Raw genomic sequence first — 27,333 nt, forward strand, 5'->3', positions numbered from 1 at the left:
CTCGACGCTGAAGCTAGCAAATAAACGCAACAAGTCTTCCTATTTATATTTCGTAAATCCAAGTGCACGAGCGTTCTTTCATTTCGCCCTGATTGAAATGCGGCCGCTGCGCTCGGCATCAGCAGCGCAAAGCCATAGCCACTAAGCACTACCGCGGCGAATGTAATTTGCGGAAGTTTTCGTGTGACACAAAGATACGTCATCATTCTTTTTTAGTATGTATACGTGTTAAGTTTACCTTCCTTCCTGTCTAAACGGCTCAAGCTTCTTTAGATATTCAGAGCTTCAGGCGCATGCCGTCCCATCAAGTACTAGCTTCACTGAATTGAACCTGCCCACTCTCGCACCATGAAGTTGCACTTTTTTGTACCGATAATAAAAGAAACTGTTTCTTTTCCAGGATAGATACCCTGGGCCTGGGTTATCACAATCATGCCAGGTCGCAGGCCCTACCGTCAAGTCATCGACGGTGTACCGAGGTGCCCTCTGGCCGTTCCAGCAGTATTTCGTAAAAGCCTCTCCTTCCGCGCTGCGAAGGGTGACGTCGTGCAGAGCACCTACCCCAAAAGTGGGACCCATTGGGTTCAGTACATAACGCAGTTAATCGTTAACGGAGGAAAACCCATCAGCTCCTACGGCGAGTTCACCCGCAACCACCGGGCAATCGAGTATGTGGAGACTGATGGCTGGGAGTCGCCTCTACCTGTGAGACTGTTTCTGACGCACCGTCCACTCAGCCGAGAGACTATGAACGAGGAGGCCAAGTACATCTACATCGCGCGAAACCCATGGGACGTCTGCGTCTCACAGTTTCGCATGACCACAGACCTCAGCTACTTCCATTTCGAGGACGGCACATTCGAAGAGTTCTTTGAATCTTTCATCGAGGGAGACTTGGGCTTTGGGAGCTACTTTGACCACGTGGCGTCAGCGTACGCCATCAAAGACGACCCAAACTTCTTCTTCGTCACTTACGAAGAGCTCAAGAAGGACACTAGAGGCACAGTTATGAGACTGGCTAGCTTTTTGGGTGAGAGATGCGAGAGAGCCCTGCTTGAAAACTCGCAAACGCTACTGAATATCCTTGAATGGTCCAAACCAGAACACATGAGGAATGTCATCGTGTTTAATCACAAAGAAAGTGAGACACCGGAATGGAACGATCTATTTGCTAAGATTAATATTACGAGCAAAGAAGGCTACTGTGGAGACAAAACAAAGTACGCTGTGGTAAAAGAAGCCAAAGTAGGAAGCTGGAAGGAATACTTCACGCCTTACCTGCTTGCCCGTTTGGAGAAGAAAATACAGGAAGAAGGAGACAAGGCATGTTTTATGAAGATGTGGGAAGACATTCGAAAGGAAGCGCTCAAGTTATCCTGCGGGTCTTCCGAGCATCATGACTTTTCGTTACCTTAATACCAAATTCGCATAATCTATTTCAAACACGGATTCAAACATCGGGGAATGCAGGCCAGAGTGCATCAACGCATTTCTTTGAAGGGTGTTCTTGTAAAATAGGAGCGACGACTTTAGTTCGCGGTGCCGCAGTTTTCATCTGCCGCTGCAGTTCCCTTTCTCAACAAAACCATGCCAAAAGAAAACTCCAAGCACTGCCTGCTATTTCCGTTGTGCATGAACGATCGCGGTGTTACGTTTCTCTATCGTAATTTTAGTAATAAACTCGCTGACTTGTCGTCTGAGTGGAGTGTCATTCCGATTACATAGGTGCCATCTGACTTGGCCTGACGCAATGATGACTTCACCTGTTCTTTGTCTGAGCATCAGACCGGCTACGAAGTCGATGAATGTTCAGTGGCAATTCGAGAAGAGCATGCTTAAAATAACTTCATTTTATGAAATAAATACTAAAACGGCAATATGCAGTCAGACACAGGAATAACATTCGTTTTGACGAACACGGCATTTGGTTGCGAGCGTCCTCAATTAGACATGTAATGGGATCATGAAGGAAGACGTTATGTTTTATTGCTAATGACGCAAGGCTCAATATTTCGAACGCGAATGGCGTATGCTTGCTGAAATAAAATTAAAGGTGGCGTGTATCACGTCATCTGTGGTGGCAGCCGTCGTGTTATGGTCAACGCGGGACTAGAGCGGCGGGGAATGCATGGGGCGATATCATGTTTAAATTTTGCCGAATTTTAAACATTCACTGCAGCAGATAGCTTAGTTCTAGTCCTTGAGCTAGGTTATTCCTAGAGTCGGACATTACTTGCACGAGAAATGGAAACACATAAACAATTAATTGACGAAAATTTCCTAATTAACTGTAGCTGGTGTAACTGCTGTAACTTAAATTGTGGCTGGTGAATTTGCAAGGCATAGCCACTTAGGGCAAACCTTAAGGATGACATATATGGGTTTCGAGATAGGACAGGATAAGAATAACTTTTTTTAAATGCCGACAACCGACGGTTTAACGCGTCGTGACGCTGGACAAGCGTCGACCCGGGGTTATGCCCTACTCTGCACTACCCCAGTTCGGCCCGTTTGTGGTGGGTCATGAGGCTTGTGCTTTTCGAGCTCAACCCGGGCCTTCTGGACGGCTCATAGTTGAGTGTCGTTGTCTATAGACTGCACTGCACTTTGAAGTTCGCGCGGATATGCCCTGGAGGTAGCTTGGGTCGGGAACCTGGCACAGTCCCACATGATGTGCCATTGCTCCGCCGGACCCACTGCACAAACATCGCACGCACCGCTTTTTTTATGCGAGGGTAAATGCCTCAGGGCATACAGGGGTATGGGATGGGGGTGAATAAGGATGATTAAACGAATGAAAAAAGCTTTGCTGACCTAATGAAGTCCAAGAGGGATCGCAGGGATCACGCACCACTTGGATAGAGTTCTGGGTGAAGCACGTGTAGTACTGCCAGGGCGAGGAGCGACCCGGTCTGTATCTGCCTTAGGATGACAGTCAAAAGCGTGGCAGTTTGGGCGATTATGTCATGACTTTTGTAGGCTTGTAGCGCAGCTCAGAAAGAGCAAAAAGGAAGGTGGAAGGGGTAATGAAAGGGAACGGAGAACGGAGTTCACTGAGCTGCGCTACATGCCCAAAAAAGTTAGGATGACGGCCTCCTCCCGACTGAGTGCAGGGTGTGGAGAGGACATTGTCCGTCGAGCTAAGCGGCAACACTTAGTAACTTCGCCATAACTGGTCACTCGGTCCTTGGTTTCGAACCACCACACGGAACGGTCAGCCTAGGGGGCGCGGAGGGTAAGCGCTCGCGCCGCCGAATGGGCCGTCTCGTGGTTCGGTGAGGATGCACACTCGCCCGCGTGCGCCGGGAACCACTTGACACGGACGGTGCTGCCGCTGTCTTGAAGTTGGAGCTGGCCGATGATGGCGGCCGCCGGCGCGCATATTCGCCCCTTGGCAAAGTTGCGCACGGCGTTCCTCGAGTCGCTGAGCACGGTGCGGCACTCGGCCTCGGAGATCGCCAGAGTGATGGCAACCTGCTCGGCGTCTGTGGCGTCCGTGCACCGCATGCTAGCTGCAGTTGTCGTGGTGCCGGTACACAATAAACATTTAACACCCTTATGGGTGTTACAAGGGGGTGTTTTCTGCATTTACACCCATGCCCACACTCGTTCAGCACCCTTTTCGGCCAAAACACCCTATACCAAGGGTGTATACCACATATAAGGTGCGACATCGCTCGCAGAAGGGTGTTAAATCGACGACTGAAGGGTGTTGAACGCATTGATGAATAAATCTGATGAACGTGTACTAGTCTGCGCATATAGCAATGTGAGTATGTATTGCATTTTTAATGCGAAAGCATTTTATGGCCTTTCAGGTAGGAAAGCTGGCGTTCTCCGCAACAACAATTCATACGGGATCCTGCTCATGCCAGTCTTGTCATTTCCCTTGAAAGCATTCAGAAAGCATTCAGAACCGCGCCGCCCGTTTTATTCTCTCAAATTATTCACGTCATTCTAGCGTCACGTTTATGAAACGAACACTAGGTCAACCTCACCTTTGGTTACGTCGTAGGTACTTTCGTCTCTGTCTTTTTGATAGAATATGCTACTTTAACCCTTCTCTTAAAGAAAATATTTTCAGCACACCAAGTTATATCTCGTCTCGCATCGACTATCAACACAAAATTGATATGCCATTCTTCCTTTTTGCCAAGAACAGCCACTGAATGGAACCGCCTTCCCGCCTCCACAGTCTCAATTTGTGACACCACTAATTCAAGATCGCTGTTCAAAGTGTCTTACAGTTTGATTTTCTATTCTTGCCCTGCACTACAAATATTGTTTACTTTCACCACTTCTTTCTGTTGTGCCTACTAGGCCTTGAAAGTATGTATAATAAATCAATAAAATGCGACGTTATCAGCGTCTTGTATTACGTCAGTATTGATACAAAAGGTAGTAAATAGAACAACGTTAATTATGAGCAATTATAGGTAAATAATGTGACATAATGTGAATTAGGGTGGAATAAATTGGATTAAGGTTCGTACAAAATATAGCAAGGTGGATTACGTCAGGTGAAGGTAGAGTTGTGAAGGACACGTGACTATGTATGAACTAACGTATCACGGTCACGTGATAATTGCAAGTGTACATCCGTGAAGTCATTAAGTTTTCGCATTATCTTTTTCTAGGATTCCGATGTTACTGGCATGACGGTCACTCCAGAATGTATCATCGAGAAAAAGTACGCACTCTCACTTACACATACATTATCATTATATTTTGTGCTCACAGTAATATTATAATGCAATTAAACACTTCTAGTACAAACTGCAGTAGCAGAATGAAAACACGCGAGCGACTTGCACAATTCCGCCCGAATATTTCGGTGCCCTTAAAAGCCCAACAAAACGTGGCGAAATTAAAGAAGCTGTCTGGATACATTGCTGAACAAACAGGGACGTGCTGTTAGACGAGCCTCTGCTGTACAATGGCATCAACGTACAATTTGCTTGGTGAAGACATAACGAAGACATCTATAGCGGCGAGATCCCGCTGGAAGTTCTCAAACCCGAATCTCCACGTACCTTTCCTAAGTTATTCAGAGTTTTACTAAGCTACTGATCTGCTTTCTAAGCGCATCCTCGGACACAGTTTGTAAGGCTCAGCCTATGTATTAGGGGCTGGTGTCGTCAAAGCTGTAATTGCTTATCCACAGCATACGCTCTTACAAACGCAGTCTTCAGTCACCTCATGAATGCTTACACTTCGCCGTCGCACGACCAAGATGTAAGCGCCTTTATCGAGCCACAATCTCGCTGAAACTACGCTGTGTCCTCGCATGGTTGCTTGGTTCGGAAGCAGCCAGTGGTCTAATTATACCAGCTGAAGAGCGCGGTCGTCTCCCTCACGGTCACGATTTGTGTGCTGTACCCATAGTGATGCGGTACCAGACTGCACCCCCCCCACCCAAGAAAAGAAGATGCTCGGCACGAAACGTAGTAGCAACTACCAGCTCACCGTCCTAGTTAGCGACCACAACGAAACAGCAGCAAACAGGCAGCCATGCGAGCGAGAAAACCTCTCAGAATAAATGGGTAGCAGCAGGCGTTTTTTTTTAAATAATTCGACTGACTTCGGCGCAGCGCAATCTACGCGGCCGTCCCATGCCCAATGAAAAGCGACCGGAAGTGGTGACGCGCGGCGCTGTAGCGTCACGGACAACTATAGGCGCGCGGCAGGACGGGAAGGCGGAAGCTGCGCCATTACTGCATTCGCTGCTCTTGGGTGCTATTCTCGACACGCATGGCGGCTGCACGGCCGCCATTATCCGCCATGTTTACTCTCTGATTGGCTGTGGAGAGCTCACGTGCCTTAAAATTTGTGCCGGGAAACGGAAGTCTTGCGAAATGTCATTTTTCGTTTTCATCAAGATGACGAAACGTGACGTGGAGCTGCAAATTTTATGGAATAATACATTTTTTGGTCCTTGGCAGATATATTGTGATGTTAGCGCTTCAAGAAGAGTGTGAGCGGTAGCGTGCAGAAGCCAGTGCAATGCATCTGCGATTGCGCGAATATGTGGTGGCGATCCAAGATATGCGCCATGCCAGCTTGCTGATTGGCTGAAGGAATATATCATGAGGGGCGTCACAGGAAGGGCTGTTTCGTAAACGTCATTTTGACGATGCGTGACGTTGCGCTGGGCCTCCATTGCTGAAATTTTCCGCCATAATTTTTGCTGCGACGAGCCGCGCGAATTATGCTAATGGGCAGCCATATGCAATGGCAGCCGAGAAGAATGCGTATCGCCACATTTTCCCCGTCGTTTGGCACCACGAAAATCTTTTGTTCGTAACGCGTGCTCATAGTATTTGCATCGCTCTCCGGTGGTGTTGGCATTCGTGTTTGGGGCCATCGTTTTTTAAAAGAACGCGTTTATACGAAATAATATTGGTTGAACATAGCAAACTTTCGGCAATGTTGTCCACTTATCACTGCTGCATTTGTATTGTAATCAAGATTGATGCCTTTTCGCACAATCAAAAGTTATGACAACGGCCTCTTTCTAATTTATAAAAAGAAATGTACGCAAGGCGGCGCCTTGAAGTTTCCTCCCTCGGTGCGAGTAACCAGCGAAATGAACAAGCGATGGCAGCGCCGGCGCTTGCGTCGCTCTAGTGGATATCTCTGGCGCGCGCAACGCTATCGGTGATATTCGGCCGTTTCTCAGCCAGCCGAGTCGGGCTGAGTCACTTGTGTTTCACGAGATAGGGATAACGTGGCCTATAACGTGCGCGCATCACCACTCGTAGGTCGCGTATGTTGTCTCAAGCAAGAAAACAAGCGCGTTAGCGCCAGCATGCGATGACTCATTCCATTTTCCGGGGACACGCATCCTAGCTATTGAAGCAGACGATGGCTTGTACGCAGCAAACGACGGAAGCGGGAAGCGTTTTCGACGGAATAATCATACGCTTTGAGATAGCTGCTTTATTTTTACTGTGGAGGAAAACTGTTTTGCTTTACCGATAACGCTATATTCAGTGCCTTCATTTCAATTTCTTAGGCGAAACGTCAAGTTAGCGTCACGTTACGTAAGCAAAACGGGGCCAGCAGCGCCATTTTGTTTGCGTCGTGCCTACGTCATGCATCGAAGAAAATGGCGGAATGTCCAGAATAGCGCCCCTTGCTAGTTGCTAATGGTTGCTACATGAAATGCATTGTCTCTATTTCGCCTGTGTTCACGTCTCGCGCTGTGCGAAATAATTTTGAACGTGTGATTAGTTTTGTGTGTGGTGTAGAAAAAGATGTGGTCCGTGCTTTGTGTATTGCTCGTGCCAATCCCCCACTGTGGGTATGTGCCACGGCCACTCAGGACAACAACAACAACAACTGCCCCGCTTCAAAGCAAAGCGTTCGTACGCACTGGAAGATGGATCCATGGAGGCTGAGACGACACCGTGCCCGGTGTCGGTAGTACTGCCATAATGGAAATTTTCAGGCAAGTACCCATTTATTTGGTATTTCTTTTGCGGGTTACGTGCTTTTGTTCGTTCTAGAAGTATCTTACTGTGATCTCGTAGCATAATTCCCGATTGTGAGGGCAAGAGCAGCTGCGCTCGTAGTAGAGCAAGTTAACTACCTCGATCGCGCCCCTTGTGACTGTTCGTCAAACCTACAACGGGCGTGGTGCACCTGCATAGTTCCGCTTTGTTTCTCAGCGTTTGAACGTTCGTAGATGTGATTCTCATGTACGTTCAGTGCAGTTTGTTGTAAAAACGGTCGTTCGCACTTAAGTGAAATGTGGTCGGCTATTGTTGCGTCGCGTAGAAAAAGGACGACTGGCTTTGCAACCTTTCGAAAGAACCGGCGCGGTATTGGTTCTCCCTTACGCGGTCTCGTGCTGCTGTTGCTGCTTGCCGGGCGCCTTCAGCATTTTTCGGCTCGCTGTGTGTGTGTGTGTGTGTGTGTGTGTGTGTGTGTGTGTGTGTGTGTGTGTGTGTGTGTGCGCGTGCGCGCGCGCGTACATGCCGATTTGTATGTGCCAGCGTGTTTGCGTGTGTCCAGTGCGTACTACGTGTTTTGTGAGCGTGTTTGTGTATGCGTGCGTGTGTGCGCATGTTTCTGTGTGGGTCGTGTGTGTGCGTGCACGTGTTAGCGTGTCTGCCTGCACGCATGTGTGCTTGTTCGTGTTTATCAATGTGCGCCTGCGCGCTTTTCTACAAGCCTGCGCTTTTTGAGAGTGCATATATTTGCGTGTGCGTGCGAGTGCGTTTTGTGTGCGTGCGTATGTATTGCGTAAGGTCGGTAGAGCTTTACTCGCAATAAAACTCTTCAAATTTGGTGAAGCGAGTGTTCCCGCCTGAAAGCCGCATTTGGTTTCAAGCCACCCTGGACAACTGCTGTATGAGGCGCCATTTCTCGGGAGGACCAGTGGGAAGGCGTCAGGTATACGCGTTCTCCTTTCTTCCCTCCTCTGACCTGATGAATCGATATCTTTGGTTGTTATTTGGAAAGGAACGTTACATCCAGAGCAGAAATAAATGATTGAGAAATCTGATAGTGTGTTTCGCCATTACACTAATTCTGATCTTAAAGTCGTGGATTTCCCATTAGCCCACAATTCCGTTGATGCAGACAACCGCTGAAATTGTGAATGGTACGTTATTGGAGACGTTCTACGCATATAGCAATTGTCTTCAGAAGCTTTAATTAATTCTGAAAGTTTTAAGTGTTGCGCTTTAGAGGTTTCATATACAAGCTTTAGGTATCTCTGGGTAGTTTGTATGCCCTTCGAGAGCCGTCGCCTATAGCCCTATTGAAATTCGTAACAACATTGGAGCACTGTGGACGCTAGAAGACTTGTCCTGGCTCTCGAAAAAGTGTTTGAGCTGGAAGTGTAGGTTGAGGAGTTTGGGGTTAGTCACACAAAGGCTTTTTTAATTCCTTAGCAGTAGGAGTGTCAAAGGATAAAAAAAGTGTGTGTGTGTCAAGCGTGGGAAGCTGCTCATGTGGTAGAGCCTTTTGTGCGTGCGTGCGTGCGTGCGTGTGCGCGCGTGCGTGTGCGCGCGCGCGTGTGTTTGTGTGTGTGTTTGTGTGTGTGTGTGTGTGTGTGTGCGCGCGCACGTGTGTGTGTGTGTGTGTGTGTGTGTGTGTGTGTGTGTGTGTGTGTGTGTGTGTGTGTGTGTGTGTGTGTGTGTGTGTGTGTGTGTGTGTGTGTGTGTGTGCGTGCGCGTGCGCGTGCGCCCGCGTGTATGCGTGCGTGTCTGTGAATTCGCTCCTCGCAAGGGAGTATGTGTGCAAATGAGCTACTTCTTTGCTGGTGCTGTTTGCCAAAAATTGGCAACAGAATAATCAATATAACTTGAAATAATAAGCTATGCGAACATGCTGGCACAGTAGCGACAGCAGCATATGAGCATAAAAACATGCAGCTGTGTGACAATCTTAATGCATGACTGCAACATCTGGATGGACGTTTGCTTTTTTTTTCAGTAAACAGCACAAAGTCCATATTTTTGGCTTTTCTCATGCAAACCAAAACGAGGCTCATTGCCAGTGATCTTATCTTTTGTTCTAATAGCATTTGCTTATCTTGAACTTAGAGCGTCGTTTCTCGCAGGTCATGCAGACGATAGCAGCAGTTTTACAATGCCCAGCCTTTGTTCCCTCCATAAAGAGCACGCCACTTGCCTTCGCCTTCAGACAGATGGTTGATGTCTTCTTGAAAGCAGTTTGGAAGACAACATTGTAAGTAGATATAGGTGTGTAGTGTAACATAATAAGTCAAGTTATAATTTAAACCTCCGAGGCTTGGCCGCCTAAGCTTGATATCATGTTCATTTGTGTGTAGTTGTAAATATTGGCGATGGTACAGTGCATACTGCAGGTATGACTGCTGATCCAAAGTATACACTTGCATTTTCTTGATGGCTTTTCATAATGAGGATTTTCTTTGTGCAATATTCACATAATGGGGCATTGCAGCATCATATTCTTTATTGTGCATTCACTGCTAATTTCGTATGACCTTCCTGCTACCAATTTATTTGCAGGAAAGGAATATTTGCTTACTCTCTGCAATGAGCTTGTTATTTGCTCATTGCATTACTCTTCTACCTTTAATTTATTCCCATATAATTATCAAAACCTTAAAAGTTGAGCTGTTTTTATTTTGAATACAATATCAAAATCAAAATGCGCCGAATTGCAATCTAGACTGCAAGGGATTTGAAGAAATTACAGGAAACCAGGACCCCTCATGGGCGTTAAAGAAACGTTTCCGCAGGCAATGTGGCTATTTCTTGTACTGAGCTAGCTGCTCATGAAAATTGCAAGCATATTTCATTTCACACGGTTTTGCAGGAAATAGCAGGCCTATCATTGTCTCTAAGCACAACCTTTCCTCATTTGCATCACGAAAATTTGTCTCATGCTTAATTTGGGACAAGTCTTGAAAAATGAATATTTCATAAATTTTGAAACTACACGATGTATTGGTTGAGGCTAGACAGTTTTCAGACAGCTTGACCATGTTGAACCTAGCCATTACAAGACGAGAAAAAAAAACATGCACAGGAGCAGTCATTCAATCAAATGCAATGCTTGTGGCCATTTTCCACGTGGCAAAATGTACTTTTCAGCGAAAGAGGGCGGGTAGCCAATTTACAATCATTGTGACTCATGCGGGTAGCGGAAACACAGGGTGAGAAATGGTTGTGGCTCTGAGGTTCATTGAATATGTGAACACTTGTATACAATCCCCCCAGTGAGGGGTAACAGTGCAATATGTTTTGGGTGGTAAAGATGATTGTTTTAGGAGACAAGAAATTTCTGGCTCTAGTTGAGAGGCTACAGAAAGAAGGACCATGTAAATAGTCGCAGATTAACATAAACTGCGTAGGAGGGGCATCACAGTTTAGAGCATGAAGTAGAAAGTGGGAGCATGAGGAAGGATCATAAGTTTAAATAAGGGAATACTACTTGCCAGCGTATTGCCAAGCACCCATTGAAAGAAGGGGGTGTGCTCTAAGGAAGATAGTTGACAACACATGCTAAATTTTCGAGGAAAGTATGCCGAAATGCCAGTTCTTACTAAATTAGTGAATAATTAGCAATACACAACTAATCTTAGGATACAGAAAGGGTCTAATAAAGTGCATCGGAGAGTTGGAGATTGTTGGGCTGGATGCATGTATTGCAGGGCAAATGAGAATGCCAGTGGGGGTTCCCTCATTTTCATTTTGTGTGCACTCTCTGTAAAACAGTACTGTTCGTCTCCTAGTGTAATAATGCGTAAAAACAGTCATTTTTAATGCCTTGTGCATCTCAGTCTTAATGTGCCATATCCCGTAAGGTTCTCAGCTGCAGTACTTATAAAGTGTAATGCAGATATATTGCATATTCCATAATGTCAGTTTTATATTAAGGTCACATACACACTCTTGGACAAATGTCTGTTGTTGAGAGATGTCATTGGCAGTGTCTTTATTAAAATATTATTCTGTTATTTTCTATGCTGAAAAGGCTACTGGAAATTTATTTGCTTTTGCTGCTATATGTGCCTTGTTGTATTCACAATGACATAGTGGTTTAGTGTTCACGGTAACATGTCATTCCTCAATTTGCGAAATAGAATTTTCTCCTACCTTTCACCTCTCTTGCCCAGATGCCTGAGCTGTGCATTGTGCCCAGTCACATTAAGTTTGCTACTTTCAGGAGCTTGTTGCCTTATCAAATTTTCTGCAGTGTACATAAGTAATTGCACAGACTGAGCCCTCATGATTTTGCTAATGCAGGATGCAAGATTCCAGCAATGCCATGCGCTGCATTTATTGGTCAAGATGCCCAGAGAATGGAGTCCCTGCACCTCGTGGTTAACCGTGAACATTTTCTTTTGGAAAGCTAAACGCCATTTGCTGAATCACTTGCATTCTTGTACCTCAGATGTGTACTACATTTTTTCTAATTTTGAATCAATTAATATTCACTGTTCAGTATAAAAAATGATGTACAGTGTGAATTACAAGGACTGCGAGAGACGACATACACTGCGCTGACTTCCAACAATATTTTATTGCGTTGCCACATCGTGTGTATATACACAAGAGGGGTCATGACGCAGAAAATGAAAGGCAGTCACAAGGGGTGTTCTAACAGCAAGTCATTGTAAAAAGAACATGGTCACTTGAAAAAAAAAATCACAATTTCTATCTGTTGAGATACAAAATTTCACTAAGGGTCAGCGTGATAGAGGGGGCACTAACGCACACACTACCCAGTTTCCTGGTGAAATCAGCTTCAATAATATATCGGGTGAGCTGTGTATTGCTAAAACTTCCGTATCTTTAAAGAGGGGCATGCAGCCGCAGTCCCGGCAATGAATGCCCAAGTGGCCTTGAACAGTGTTATGGACGTTGTTGTAGTGCTCTCTTAAACGATCATTTAGGCACCTGCCTGCCCGTCCAACGTATTTACTGCCTCAAAACGGGAATTTTGTAAACCACATTTGTTGCACATATCGCAAAACATTTTCTATGCCTGACAGAGCAACAACTCTGACGTCGATTTAGGCGCGTTTACACGCCTACAGAGCCGTGCCACTTTTCCGGGACTGAGAAAAGGACTGATTCCTGCAGGTTGCCCAATCTTTTTTAGCCTATGGGAGACATCATGCACATACGGTAGCACTGCAAACCTGTGTCTTTCAACCGGCTGGTTCCTTCACTGAACGGGCTCATCACGTTTTGTGTTCTTCAGAAGCTGTTCCGCTATGGCTGAAATTAAGGCCAAAGAGTAGCCAACCCAAGAAAGGTGATCAACCTGTGCAGCAAGACTATCTTGCATTTCATGTGAGCAAGATTTATTGAGGCTGTTTAGGAGGCAAAACTTCACAACACCTCGTTTAACGAGCTTTGAATGTACAGAGTTGAAGGGCAAGAGTGACTTCTTCTCGGTTCGAAGCACTAGCACACCTGTTTGTTTGCAAGGCACAGCCTGAGATCTAGAAAGCGCAAAGAATCATCAATGGGGACCTCATTTGTTAGTTCTAGAGGCTGCAGCTCTTTCTTAAAGATCTCCAAGACTCCCAAAGCAACAGGCTCAAAAGTGTGATCAGTGCAATCAGTAAATACCTGGTAGTCGTCCACAAACCTGCACACTTTGACTACGGGAGATGCGTCTAGGTGGCCTTGAATATTGCAATCATGATTAGCTAGATAAATATCACTTAGTGGCGGCGCCAGCCATGATCTTATACAATATACAAAGGACATGGGTATGCATTCAAAATGCATGACGTAAGAACAACGAGAGCGCATGTGCGACCTCAGAAAAACCAGTTCTTTGTCAGTTAATGCAATTGATAGCTTGCTAACTGAGTCACGATCGGCAATCGCTGCTGCTTTGATGATAAGTCTGGTACATTTATTAGAATGCCTCGCTAAAATAGTGGTTCCTTCGAAAAGCGGGATACAGCAATTATGGGAAAAAGTATACTGTTTGTTCGAAAGGGTTGTGTATAAGACACGTTTGAAATGCGGTCGGTCTTATGTAGGGCAGACAGGTAGATGTCTTAACGTCAGGTTACAAGAACAAAGCAATAAAGTGCGCAAAAGGCGCGAAGGGTTTCTAGGTGTTCATTGCGCACAGTGCACTGCAAATCCTACGTTCCTTAGCAACAGGATTGGTTCTGACACAAAGCTGGGCAAATTTTTTGGAGCAGAGAATACAACGTCGACACCTGCTGATTGTCCTATATTTTTAAGTTTTTGGGAGATTCCATGAACGTACGGGATAACAGTTGTTTTGTTTCTTTGATCATGTACCTGAGGCTCAAAGCTGTAAGGATCAGTGCTAAACTTACTACGGAAGTTCTCCGAGACTGAGACAAGAAGGTTGCTTGGGTACTGTTCCGTTTCGCCTACGACGCGCGGTATAGCCGGCGCGGATGCAGCGGACGCCGGGGCTTCGTTCAAAGCGGCGGACATTTTGGCCCGTTCGGCGCCGCCGCTACGCCTCCCCGCCAAGCGCGTCCAGGCATGTTTTAATGCCACGTGTCTTCGTGTGCGCGCGTGTGTGTGTGTGTGCACGTTGGTGCCCACGCTTGTCAAAGCGCGGCAGCCGGGGAGAGGAGCTCCCCCAACTGTGAAGCGAGGAGGTCTGAACGGCGCCGGCCCGGCGGATGCGTCACCTACTCGTCTCAACGTGCCCGAGCGGCGCCGTCACGTGCGCCTCTATCGAGGCGTTCCTTCTTGCCCTCAACTCCGAGAGTATAAAAGCAGCTGCCCCCGGACCTCAAGAGAGGCTCCGATTTCTTCTGTTGAGCAACGTGCTCTCCCGTCTCTCCAATTCGGTCGACCTGACCGGCCGCTCTTTTGCGATGCTAGAATAAACAAGTTGTTCTGTTAGCAGTCGACTCATGCTTTGCCCGAACCTTCGGATGCTTCCAGTTGTGCCCCAGGCCGCCAGGCTAACGCTACCCTTGGGGCTTGCGACCCATTTGCAACAACTCGTGCCAGCGGTGCGATTGCAATAACGGGTGTCAGCACTGAGATTCCAACAGTACCCTGCCGCCCTCAACCGAGCTATCTGCGAATGAAAACTAGGTTCTGTCAAATGATAACAGGATTTGGTTAGTGCATTATTGCAAACAGGCCTGAACGATACCTCTCTTGACGAGTTTTGAATGGGCAGATGCATAGGGCAACAGAGGCTTGTTGGCTCGCGGCTCGTACATCCAGCATACATGTTGCCGGGTAAAAGATAACTTCAAATCTAAAAACCTGAGTGACCCATTCACCTGAAGCTCATGTGTGAGTGAGCGGAGATAATCATTTTTGAAGCAGATCTAACGTTTGACGAACAAAGGTCGCCACACAGCTCTCCTCACAATTAAACAGAACCAAAAAATCATCGACATAACGAAATGCTTTTTCGATTTTTGTGCCGCCCATTCGTGACATAACGTTCCTGTTTATGTACGCCAAAAATAAATCGCTCAACAAGGGAGCGATACATGACCCTATACGTATCCCGCTTTATTGAAGGAAAACATTTCCATTCCGTTCGGCGAAAGTAGAGGAAAGGTACAGCTGAAGCAATTTTATAAAGTCTGAAACAGACACACCACATTCATTCTGGAAGGCAGCGTCACCAAAACTACTAATGGCTTTTTCGACAACAACCAGGAGCGCCTGATGCGGAATAGAATAAAACAAATCTTTTATACCTACGGACATAGCCTTAAATGGGACGTCAGAATTTTGAGAAAGGTAGTGTATGACCTCGGAGGATCCTTTAACCAGAAACGGATCATTAACATATAGCTTCTTAAGGTAACACTGAAGCCAACGGGAAAGAGAATATTGCCACGTGCCTTTTTCCGAAATAATGACACGGAAGGGCGTTTCTGGCTTGTGGGTTTTCGCCGAGAAAAACATCCGAAGGGCCAACCCTTCCTTGCTGTCTACAGATTGTGCAAGAGGGCCTAGATTCAATTCCAATAATATGCGTTTTGCCTGCTGAGGAGGGTAAAATCGCAGGCGTCCCGACTTGTAAATCACTGTGTAGGGATATTCTTGTAGTCGGAGGGACCAACGGCCGAGCCGGCCAGTAGGATCCTTGAGCGGCAAAAGCCAGCAGAGCGCATGATGGTCTATGATAATTGAGAAGGGCTTGCCATATAAATATGGGCGGCAGACGAGAGCAAGACATTCGCGCTCGGTAATCGAATAGTTGCGCTCTGCAGTTGTCAGGAGCCGGCTAGCGTAGGCTATAACACGGTCTTGTCCGCGTTGGCTTTGCTATAAGACGGCGCCGATCACATAACCACTGGCATCAGTTCGGACCTCTGTAGGTGCGGACGGGTCAAAGTGGGCGAATACCGGTGGATTGGCGAGAATCGTGATAAGGCGTGAAAATGCGGCAGCCTGAGGGGAACCCCACGTAAAAGGCATGTCTTTCTTCAGAAGTTCAGTGAGTGGTCGAGTGAGTGCTGCGAAATCTTTCACGAACCGTCGGAAATAAAAAAGAGCCCCAGAAAACTGCGGACGTCTTTGGCAGACTGAGGGACAGGAAAAGCCGTTACTGCTGGAACCTTCTCCCAGTTGGGTTGCACTCCGGAAGCATCGACGAGATGGCCTAGCACTGTAATCTGTCGGCGCCGGGAGTGGCACTTCGATGAGTTTAATTGGAGCCTAGCCTTGCGGAAGACGTCAAGGATAGCTGCGACGCGCTCAAGGTCCGTCTCAAATGTAGGAGAAAACAAGGACGTCATCGAGGTAACAAAGGCAAGTTGACCATTTGAAAGATTGAAGCAGGGAGTCCATCATCCGCTCGAGCATGGCGGGGGCATTGCATAAACCGAACGGCATAACCCTGAATTGGTAGGGGCCATCTGGAGTGATGAAGGCGGTCTTTTCTTGGTCTTGCTCATCGACGGAAATCTGCCAATAACCAGGTCGATGGACAAAAAGTATTTGGCACAGTGAAGACGAGAACGTCGTCGATTCGTGCTAAAGGGCAAACGTCCTCTTTAGTATATCGGTTTAGGTGACGGTAATAAACGCAGAAACTACACGTGTCATCTTTCTTTTTGACAAGCACGACCGGCGACGCCCAAGGACTCGACGATGGCTCAACAATGCCTCTGGCGAGCATCTTGTTCACTTCCTGCTGAAAATTTGCCGCTCTGCCGTGTAGACACGATACGGTCGGCGGTGAATGGGAACAGCATCAAGTGTTTATCCGATGCGTAACAAGAGACGTCTTACCAAGTGGTCGTTTGTCAGTGTCAAATATGTCGCGGTAGGAAACCAAAAGGCGATATAGGGCGGCTGCTTGGTCAGGTGCAAAGTCCGGAGCGACAATGGGACGTAATGGGCCGTCGAAGTTCAAGGCATCCTGCGGGTAATCAGGAGGATCTGGAGACGCGTCGGCTGCAAAAGAAGTGACATAGTCGTCTGTCACTGACCGGAGTGTGGTCACCGCTATGTCTTCAGGTAACACTTGCTTCTTCAAGCCAAAATTGATAACGCGGAGACATCCGATTAGCGGCAAGGGTTACGACAGGATGTGGCACAGAGATGCCGCGCGCCAGGAGGACATCACGAATAGGAGCGACGACACAGTCGCCATCAGGCATGGTTGCCGTTGAGGCAAATTCGACGACGGTTAGGGCTTTTGGAGGTAAGCGAACAAATGCTGTAGTACAGAAGGTGTTCGGTTGTTCGGGGCGAACGTCGGAAAGAAGAAGCTCGAGGCACAGCGTACCGGTGGAACAGTCGATGAGGGCAGAATGCGACGTCAGAAAGTCGAGCCCGCAGATTAGGTGATGAGGGCAGGAGGAGGAAAAACTTTATTTGCTCTAATTGGTAAGAAGTTAGCGGTGGCAGGTGTGGTCGGCCGTCTTCACGGTCTTCTTCCCCATCTGCGCAGGGTCGACGCCCCTATTCCAGGGCACCACTGAGGGTGGCTACTCGGTGAGCGTGCCTTACTAGTCCATGCTCGACTTTCGGATCGCTGCTGGAGGGCACCCTCTCCCACTGCTCCGCAATCGGGTCTTTTATTTGAAGGAAGGGTTGATTGTGAACGCACCCCATGTAATGTGACATAAGGTGGGCTTGGCGCCGCACTAGGGGATAATGTCTTTATACTGTGTGGGAAACATCTTGCTTAGTGTGTTTAGATTTGGCATGTTCCTGTTTGCAGCCTCCTCCAAGAGGTTGCTTCATGCTGATTTAGGCTGTTGTGGGGTGGAGGGTATTTGATTCGGACCCCCTTATAGTAATTCAGAATATCAGAGTAGCTTGGGTTGACTGGTATGAGTTCCTCAGCGTCGGTGCTTCTGGCCGCTCGGTTTGCGTGCTCTCCAGCTGCCTTGTCCGCCCTTAGGTTCCCTTCTATTCCAGCGTGTCCCGGTACCCAGAAAATTGTATGCCTGACTTTGTTGTTAGCCCTGCAGGAGCGGAAGATGTGAAGCGCTCTGCATCCCCTTCTGCCGTTCATGTAATTCCGACGCGTAGCTTGCGAGTCGGTGAGTATTGTTAAGGACCTTTCGGATCGGTAGCCCTCCACTGCCGCTAGAGCTACGGCTATTTCCTCAGCTTCCGTTACCGAGCAGTCCTTCATTGATGCGCTGCTGATCTCTTTGTAGTCCGGGCTTATTACTATCGCAGCTGTCTTTACTATGTTTGTTCCTCTTTGCTTGGCGTATACTGCAACATCTGTGTATGCTGTTGTGTTTTTCGTGGCCAGGTACTTTTCGACGTATTCCGCCCTTGCGTCCCTTCGCGCGGTGTGGAGGTTTGGGTCCATGTTTTTGGGTAGGGGGCTAACAGTGTATGTTTTCCGATATTCATCAGGAATCCCCTCCGTTTTTTGGGTTTCTTTCATTGATTCCGCGAAGCCTAGCCTTATTAGCAGTTCCCTTCCCGTTTTGGTCTGCTGGAGTCTCATGAGCTGTGGGATACTTTGGGCTTCTTTTAGTTCTTCGAAGGTGTTGCTTAAACGAAGTGCCATTAGTTTCTCTGTCTATGTATTGTTCGGCAGGTGAAGTGCTGTTTTGTATGCTTTGATTAAAATGGTGTCTGCTTCTTGTATTTCCTGTTTTGTGCAGTTGAAATACGGGAGTGAGTATGCGACCCTGCTGACCATCAGGTTCCCAACCAGCTTAAGTGTGTCTCCTGCTTTCGTCCCATATCTCTTTTGTAACGCCCGCGTGATCATGCGAGCTATTTGGGTTGTTGACTGCTTGAGTGTGTTCAGCGTGTTAGTGCAGCGTTGGTTGGGTTGCACCCACATTCCAAGGATCCTGATTTGTTGGCTTTCCCGTAACCGCTGCCCCTTTAGCCGCATGTTAAGGCTTTCTTTGCTTTTCTTGCTCCTTATAATTCTCAAGAGCTCGGATTTCTCCGTTGAGCACTTAAGGCCTCTTTCCCCGACGTATTCTTCCACGCAAGTGGCTGCTTCTTGCAGATAGCTTTCTTTTTGGCACAGCGAGCCTTTAGTGGCCCAGATGGTGATGTCATCTGCATACATGGCGCGTTGTATGCCTTCGATTTTGCTTAGTTTATGCCCTAGGCCAATCATTACGATGTTAAAGAGTATCAGGGAAATCTGGGGTGAACCTTGGGGTGTCCCCTTTTTTGGTGTGGGGAATTTTTGCGATCGAATCTCTCCCAAAGATATCGTTGCTTTCCATTGGAGAGGAAGGCTTTGACGTATCCGTGTACTTTCTTCCCGCAGTCTACGCTGTTAAGGCCTTCCTGTATTGCCGCGTGGTTGACATTGTCAAAAGCTCCTTTTATGTCTAGTGCTATTAAAACGTGTTCTCTGTTCTATGGGATGTTGCTGAGAACCTCATGTTTAATTTGGAGAAGGACATCCTGTGTCGATAGCTTGGTTCGGAAACCGAACGTGCTATGGGGGTATAGCTCGTTTTCCTCCATGTAATGTTGTAGTCTTTTTGTTACTATCCTCTCATATAGTTTGCGTAAGCACGATGTGAGGGAGATTGGTCTTAAGTTTGTTACCTGTAGCTTTTTGCCTGATTTGGGGATCATCACAATCTCGGCGTGTTTCGATTCCCCTGGTACCGTTTCTGCAGCCCAGTGTTGGTTGAGGAAGGTGGTGAGTTGTTCTACCAGTTCTTCCCCTAGGTTTCGAATAAGTGAATTTCTGATTTTGTCCACGCCCGGCTGCTGTGTTCTTTTTTACGCTTCTTATGGCCGCGTACACCTCTTCTTTTGTGATTGGCTTGTCCTGCAGCTCGTTTTCTTTCCCTTTGTCTTGTTGCGTGTAGGCCACCGGGTTGTCATGTCCGAAACATTTGATTGTGACCTGCTCTAGCAGTTCAGAGTGCGGTCCCTCGAATTGGTGTACCAGGCGGTGTATGTCCTTATTGTTTTCAGATTTTGTTTTTGTTGGGTCCAGGAGCGCCTTGATTATGTGCCATGTTTTTGCCGTGCTAAGGGTTCCGTTTTAAGACTCGCTAAACTGTTGCCAGTTTTGCCTAGTCATCTGAGCCGCATACTCCTCCGCCTCCTTGGTTATCTCTGCGATTTTGTTTTTGAGCTTCCTTTTCAGCCTTTGTTTTTCCATCTTTTAGTGAGCCCGCGTGTCTTGCCTCCCATAGCTTGAGTAGTTGCGAGTCCACCTCAGGTGTTTCCTCTGTTCTTTCTATTTCTTTGGTGTACTTGTCGAGCATCTCCCTGAGCTTGTTTCCCCAGCCTTCTAGGGACTCGATGTTTCCCTCTATAGTTTTGCATTCCTTCCTGAAGGCATTCCAATCTGTCACATTGGTGGTGCCAATTTCGCGTTTTATTCTTCCGGTTGCCAATTGCGTTTTTAGGATGTAGTGATCGCTGCCCAGATTCTCCAGCAGCTTTTCCCGTACCGCCTTGTCTGTTCCCCGGGCGTACGTCAGGTCGAGGCATGTGTCGGAGCTTATGCTGTTAGCTAGTCTGGTTGGCGTACTGTCGTCTGTTGTGAGGGTGCAGCCGTATATATTTGCGGCTTCCTTAACTTGTATGCCTTTCTTGGCTAGGTTTTTGTAACCCCAGGTCAGATCTCTGGCGTTGAAATCTTCTACAATCACTAGTGGGTTTGTTTGGCTAATTTGCTCGCTCTTGCAAATGTTTGAGGGAGTCCGCCTCTTTTTGGCTCGGAGGATTATAGAGATTTATGTCAAGGACACTGCTGTCTTTTTTTCTTTTTTTTGGGATGGATTTCGACAATACCGTGGTCTATGTCTGTGTCGGCTATGCTGTCGTGTGCTGTGGTGGTGAGGGATTTACTGATTAGTATTGCTGTACGTTCTTTTTCATGGTACGTGTAGCCTTTTAGCGTTGGTGTGGTTTTCCCTTTCTCCTGTAGTGCTATGATATCTCGTGGTGCGAGTTGTGTGTTTATGTATTGTATGAGTTGCCCTTGTTTTTTTGCGATAGCCCCTGCAATTCCATTGCCAAATTTCTATTGTTGCGTGTCTAGCCATGATTAGTCCTCGGTGTTAGAGGCGTTGTAGTTTTCGAGGCCCTGTCTTCTGAGGTTGAATTTGTCTTTAGCTTGCTGTGGGATTTGTTGTTTGCGTTGCTTTCGGATTTCCTGATCCATTATTGCTATTTTGTGTGCTATTGCATTTGTTTTCTCTTGCATAAACATCATAAATTTTCTCATTTCGTCTTCGAAAGATTCTGGTTGCTGTGGTCGTTGTGGTGAAGTCCGCGGTCTAGGGGGACTACCGGTCCTTTGATCCTGCAAGGCTTTAATTAGCTCCTCCAACCGACTTTTTAGCTGTTCTATGCGTTTGTCATATGCTTCGTTTTCCTTTCTAAGGTTTTGAAGTTCCTCGCCATTATTGCTATGTTTCCTCGAGTGCGGAGGTTGTGTTTTGGGTGGTCCCCAGCTCACCTTAGCGTTGTCTTCGGTCTTCTTATTCTGTTGTTGTTGTCCCTTGTGTTGCTGCTGCCCCCTCGTGGGCGGAGGCTGCAGTACCTGGAAGGAGCTGTCCCTGGCCCTGTCCCTGTCTTGTTATGGTTGGGGGTTCAATCCCATCGCTCGTGATTCGTTGTCAAGATTGGAATCGGGCATGATTTAGAAGGTAGCTGGCCCATGCCGTCGTCCAACTTATCCACGCTGAGGACCTTGATGAAGGGAAGGACTGCTTCTCATCGAGAACGAGGAATATGGGTTTATTTACAGTATTTCTATCAGTCTAACATGACTGCTTGAGAGAGAGTGTATCAGTCGAACATGACTGCATAAGAAAGTGAATCGAGCATCCGCACAACAGCCATTTATAAACACTCGGCCCTCCCCCGATTCCAAGGTGGCGGAAACGTTCGTTCAGTCATCGTAAACACGCCGCCTCTCCGCGGGACGGTTTACACACATACACGCACACACACACACACAGGTGCACGGTCCGGAGCCGACGTCAGAGGGGCTTCGTAGAACTCGGAGCAGACCCGCGCAGTGCGCCTGGGTAGCCTTTGTCTTGCGTCTTGGTCGGCGCATGGGAAGGGGTGTCCGACGACGTTCCCGCGGCAACTCCCCCACTCATAGCAGATCAGGTCCGCGTTGGGAAGTTCGGTAACAATAGTTGGCCCGCCGAACTCATTCAGTCACAACGACGGCGAGGCTAGAGCGTAACGGTGGCGGTTTCAGCACAAAGCCTGCTTCGTCAAACGCATTCTAGCTGAAGCGACGTAGAGTGGAGGACGCGCGTATTGTTCCCGACACAAAGTCAACTTAGTCACGCCGTGGCTAGAGGTTGGCGGATGCGCTCCAGGAAAGTTGCGGCCACTGACGCAACTGGACGGCAAAACTTGCACTGCAGCTGGCCGTTCTTAAGTCTCCCGTCTGGCTCCTCGACTGGCTCCTGGCTCGGCTCCTCGAGCGGCTTCGGCTGCCTCGATCGCCCTCCGAGCTCAGCCATCTGGGTCGGCGCCTGCGGCTGCGGCTCCGGCCTCGGCGTTGTTGCTGGTGCTGATGCGGTTGTTGGCGGCCTCGGAGCTCCTTGGTGTCCTTGAGGCGCCGCTGGCAGCCCCTGGTTCCGGTTAGGTGGGCTGCCCCGCATACCAGGCACTTCGGTTGGCATTGGTGCCCCTGTGGGGGGCTAGTTGCTCCGCACTGGCGGCAGATTCTCGTTCCCGGCGTTGGGCACACGTCCGAGCGGTGTCCTTGCTCTCCGCATACGAAGCATACTTGTCTCGTTGGTCTGTAGGGGTGGGTCTTGTACTCGCATGCCCCAAAAATAACGTATTTTGGGATGAAAGGGCTGTCGAAAGTGACGAGTGCTGTCTCCGACTTGCCCAGCATTCTGGCGCTCAAGATCTTCACTCCTTGGGTGCGTAGGCGCAACTTGGATTCGAGTAGGTCCGCCGCGACTCCCGGGGGTAACCCGTGAATAACGGCTCTTTTGATGTCTTCCGGTAGCGCCACGTAGGCGTTCACGTCGTAATTTTGCCCGTCAAAGTTGAGGCAGTTGATCTTCCTGATCATCCCGGCTGCTTCCTCGTCCGAGGCGCTTGCGATGATGGTGTTGGAACCTGGCCGGAGTCTCACCAGGAACTTGTCTTCTCCGAATTTTCGGCCACACGCTTCCACGATAGCGAGTGCCGCTTGGTACGTCTTCAGGTCCCGCCCTTGGGCCGAATAATGATCTTCGCGTCGTTCGTCGGGAGCGGCCGGAGTCTCTGCCTCGACTGCCTCGCCGCGCCGCTCTTTTGTTCTTGTGTCCTTGACGTCACGCCATCTGTTGTCGCCGGCGCCATCTTGCTATTGTTCTCGGCGGCGTGGGGGTCGCCCGGTTTCAATATGGCGGCGCTCTGCGTAGCGCGCTTAAGCCTTTTCTTCTGGCGTCGGGAATAGTAAATTTGCCAGTTTTTGTCTTCTTCCTGCTGATGTTCCGCGTCTGTCGAACTCGGCATATCTTGCTGCATCGCTAAATCTTCTGATACTCCGCTCCCTAGCCCGCTCTGTCCCGAACATGCGGCGGGATAGGATTCCTCCATCGCTTGTGTTTCTGACGGATTTTCGGCTCGTCCGTTTGCCGGGTGACTATAAGTTGTTAGGGTCGCCTGCCGGGGGTCCATTCTAGCCGCTACGCTGCTGCGCCCGCATCCTAGTTGCCCGTTGTAGCCCGGGTCCGGCTAGGCCTGACGTTAGACCCAACTCGCCGAGCACGTGGAAACTTCAATCTCCGATAAAAGTCCAAAAACTGGGCCTACCGGGTTGAGAGTGGTGTCCTCGTGGTCCAGGTTACTTCCTGAGTCGATTACGCCAAAAGTTTTGGTGGCCCGATGGGTTTGACACTGAAAACTCCGAGAATCCACGGAGCCAATGCAACACACGTCCGCTCCCGTTTGCTTCTTCTTCCGGCCTCGTGAGGGCAACTTGTCAGCACGGTGAGCAGGACTGGAACTTGGCGGCCAGCAGTTCCTACGGGAGCAGTGCACATACCACTGACCGCAACAGTGGCGCCATTGGCGACGCGTACGGCTCGAGTGATGGCAGGCGTAAGAACTTTTTTGAGGCGCCGACATAGATTAGCCCTCATTATGGATACTTGGGCTCCAGTATCAATTAATGCCGTCAACGGAACACCATCTACGTCTACTTCAATTAGGCCCATGGTGGTGAGGAGCGTCAACGGAGGATTTGGACAGGACGAACGTGATGTAGCAATATTATGTTTGGGTGATCTTTTTATGGAGGTCGCCAAACATAGAATGACGGCAGAACTCATCTCACGATGTATGTATGTATGTATGTATGTATGTATGTATGTATGTATGTATGTATGTATGTATGTATGTATGTATGTATGTATGTATGTATGTATGTATGTATGTATGTATGTATGTATGTATGAATCCATACATGAGTATGGATTACTGTATCACGACGTAGGGTGCTGTGGCATTGTTCTTGGTTTATTGAACGAGTGGAACGCAATTATACGTGCACCTGGTAACGAGCTACTCTTATTTCATTATTGTCATTTTCATGGGGATCAAATGCAATCAATTTTTCGTCAGTTACCATTTACAAGCTTATCAGTTGATTCAGCATTCAGTTGCTGACGGCATTACAAACCTACCACATAACGCCAATGAGCATTCTTTATTGTTTTTTGTCATGAGGACTCCACGAAACTTTTAATATTTCACTTTGTTTAGAAATTGCAAATGCCGTATATACTCTGTAAGAGCCGCACTTTCTTTTTCTAATCTCGACGAGGTGCGGCCCTTACACGGGGATAGTCTATTGTGGTCTAATTTTCCTGGCGTGTCGAAAAGAGCTAAAAGAGCGAACGCTGTTGTTTTCATAAGGCATGTATTTGACCACGCATGCATGCCATACAGATGGTACACATTGTCAGTCCTCACTACTGTCGCTGTCACGGCTGCTTAGACTCAGCTCGGTAGCACACTCATGGATACAGTCGCCCTCAGTGCCCTCCATGGCGTTACATATGATTGCGAGGTCAGAGCTTTTCACATCAAGCTCTGAAGACCGCACACGACGCGCACTCGGAACACAAGGGCATGAACACAAGCTGCGATGCCATCTTCAACCTTCGAATCCATTATGTCATTTCTTTTTTCGAATTTTGTCGTGCCAAGTTGGGGGTGCCGCTCCTACATGAGTGCGGTCCCTAGTCGAGTATATACTGCATATAGTAATCAAATCCGATATGCGAAGGTCCTTTTTCTCGAACATGCGCATTTGTTTTGATTCGGAAATCTGCCTCATACTACACGCTGTTATGATAGCCGGCCGGGGTGGCAACGTGCCAGCTATTTCAGCCCGCTGCACGTGCTTCGACCGACCCGCGGTGGCGGCGCCCTTCGGACAACGAGCGAGGACGACGACGCTAACCGACCATGCGCCACGTTTGGAGGATCGGTGACGACAGCAGGGCTGGCCACGTTTGGCGCCCCGTGCATTTTTTGGTTAATTTGCCGGGTCGTCATGGTCTCTCTGCGGCAGGGGGAGCCTCCCTGGCAAAAGGTTGCTTTGCGGTACGGGGGCCCTAGGATTCGTCACAGTCTGCCGACACACGTGGCGACTAGAGGAAAAGGCAGCTCTGGAATTTAGAGGCGCCGGCGGGGGTTGGGCGTGACCACCTGACTACGCGGACGCGGGACAATGGATACCACGACGACTGCACTGCAAAGTTCGTCGGCCCTCGGAGAGAGCACTGAAACCTGTGCGGCATGTGTGTGTGTAAAAACCCCTACCCCCTTCTTACAAAGGCGACCACGGGGACTTTCTACGATGACGTCGAACGATGACGTCGAACGATGACGTCAGACGGAGTGGTTATAAGCGGCTGTTGTCGACTGCTAGTGCGTGCTCGTCGTCGTGCTCTGTGCTCGTCAATGTACTCGTGAACTGTGTGCTCGTTTGCTGTATGCTTCGTCTTGCGGGCTCCATGTGGGAGTCACGCTAGACTGTGTAAATGTATCCCATGTTCATATGTAAATAAATCCTGCTCGCCTAGTCCCGTCGCCCCAAGTTCCTCCGATCGTCCTACAAGCCCGACTGAAAATCTTACAAATGGTGGCAGCGGCGAGATCGTCTGACAACTCTTACAACGCCTAAATACAGCAATCTGTCATAAAAAAAACAAGCATTCATTGTAAACATGCCATCCCACACACAATGTTTCGTATTTATATCTATGTTTAGGCAACGAAAAACGGTTTTTACAATAACAAAAGGGAGTAGATGGTTACTACATTTTTCCTGCATGGAGGGGGCTGCTTTCTGGCTCTAATAAGGACATTTAAACAAAATATGACTTCTTCGCATTCTTAACATACCAGCGGGTTATAACCATTCGGTTGAATAAGCGAATATGTCACTAAGTTGTCTTGAGGTCGGGCTGCAAATAATGAAACGACAAACGTGCGTAACTAACGGTTCAGCCACGTCTCCTGCCTTATATAACGTATACCGGAGGTACACGTTGACCGCATGCAAGCACACGCGCGCCTTTGCACGCACGTTCACATTACAGGTATGTGCATGCGCAGGCGACACCTAGTGTTTCTTCCGATAGTTTCATTGTGCGACAAGGGTAGTAATTTCCGGGCGCTCTTCGTGCGAACAGACAGGCAGATGTGTTTTTCCTAGCGAGGGAAACGTTCTCCGAGGCTCAGTCTATTTCCTTTTCCAGCCAACGTCAATGCCGGAAGTACAGTTTTGAGGTCGCGCAGACACAGATCGGGAAAGGCATAGCGTAGCTGCATTCGCGACAATCCAGTGGGGGCAGCGCATGCTCACTCTGGGTTGGTCTTGGAGAAAGCAGATGTTTGGAGTTCGCCGTTTACGTAACAGGGTGCGCTAACGGATGTCTTCTTAGCACGATTGCGGCAGTGAGGAGGGTGTGTGAAAGCAGGGAGGAAGAGGGTCGACCTCCGCCACTGGCGTACTTGACGCTGTCTCTATCAAACACACCGTCTATATCGAAATCGAAAAATAAACGGGCTGGAGTATGTAAAATGCGACGATCGATTAACGGCATTTCTCATTCGACTAACTGTGAGACCTTACTCCGCCTCCGTTCGTCATAAGCGTTTTAATTTGTTAGCATTCTTAGAATACTTCACGCATTCTCTGTTGGCTACACATATCTATGCGCGCTTATATCTATGTATGTTTGTTTGTATCTAACCGTTTTCCCGCCAACCTTGGTCACGGGGTAGTCCGTGGTCGAATGGCTTAGTGCATTGGGCTGCCGTGCTGAGGTAGCAGGATTCGAATACAACCATCGGACCAACTTGGGTCACCGAGTATGTGCCAGTGCGTACATACTTGCCGCTCTTTAACGCACCTCTTTCGATCACGCAGACATGAGTGACTGCAAATACGGGA

General features: G+C 48.2%; 1 protein-coding gene across 1 annotated transcript; it reads left to right on the forward strand.

Annotated features, from left to right (window-relative positions):
- Nucleotides 1–432: 432 nt before the first annotated feature.
- Nucleotides 433–19,797, forward strand: LOC142574844 (sulfotransferase ssu-1-like). Its single transcript, XM_075683847.1, has 2 exons — nucleotides 433–1,030; nucleotides 19,751–19,797. Exons 1-2 carry the CDS (start codon nucleotides 433–435, stop codon nucleotides 19,795–19,797), a joined length of 645 nt encoding a protein of 214 aa, XP_075539962.1.
- Nucleotides 19,798–27,333: the final 7,536 nt, after the last annotated feature.

The sequence above is a fragment of the Dermacentor variabilis genome, chromosome 3, assembly GCF_050947875.1.
Source record: "Dermacentor variabilis isolate Ectoservices chromosome 3, ASM5094787v1, whole genome shotgun sequence".
Lineage (NCBI taxonomy): Eukaryota > Metazoa > Arthropoda > Arachnida > Ixodida > Ixodidae > Dermacentor > Dermacentor variabilis.

Bases quoted from the DNA above. Each gene is read 5' to 3' on its own strand.
- LOC142574844 (XM_075683847.1), top strand. From the start codon at position 433: ATGCCAGGTCGCAGGCCCTACCGTCAAGTCATCGACGGTGTACCGAGG. The intron at 1,031-19,750 runs GTGAGAGATGCG...TGTTGCGTGTAG, and splicing joins GAGACTGGCTAGCTTTTTGG to GCCACCGGGTTGTCATGTCC.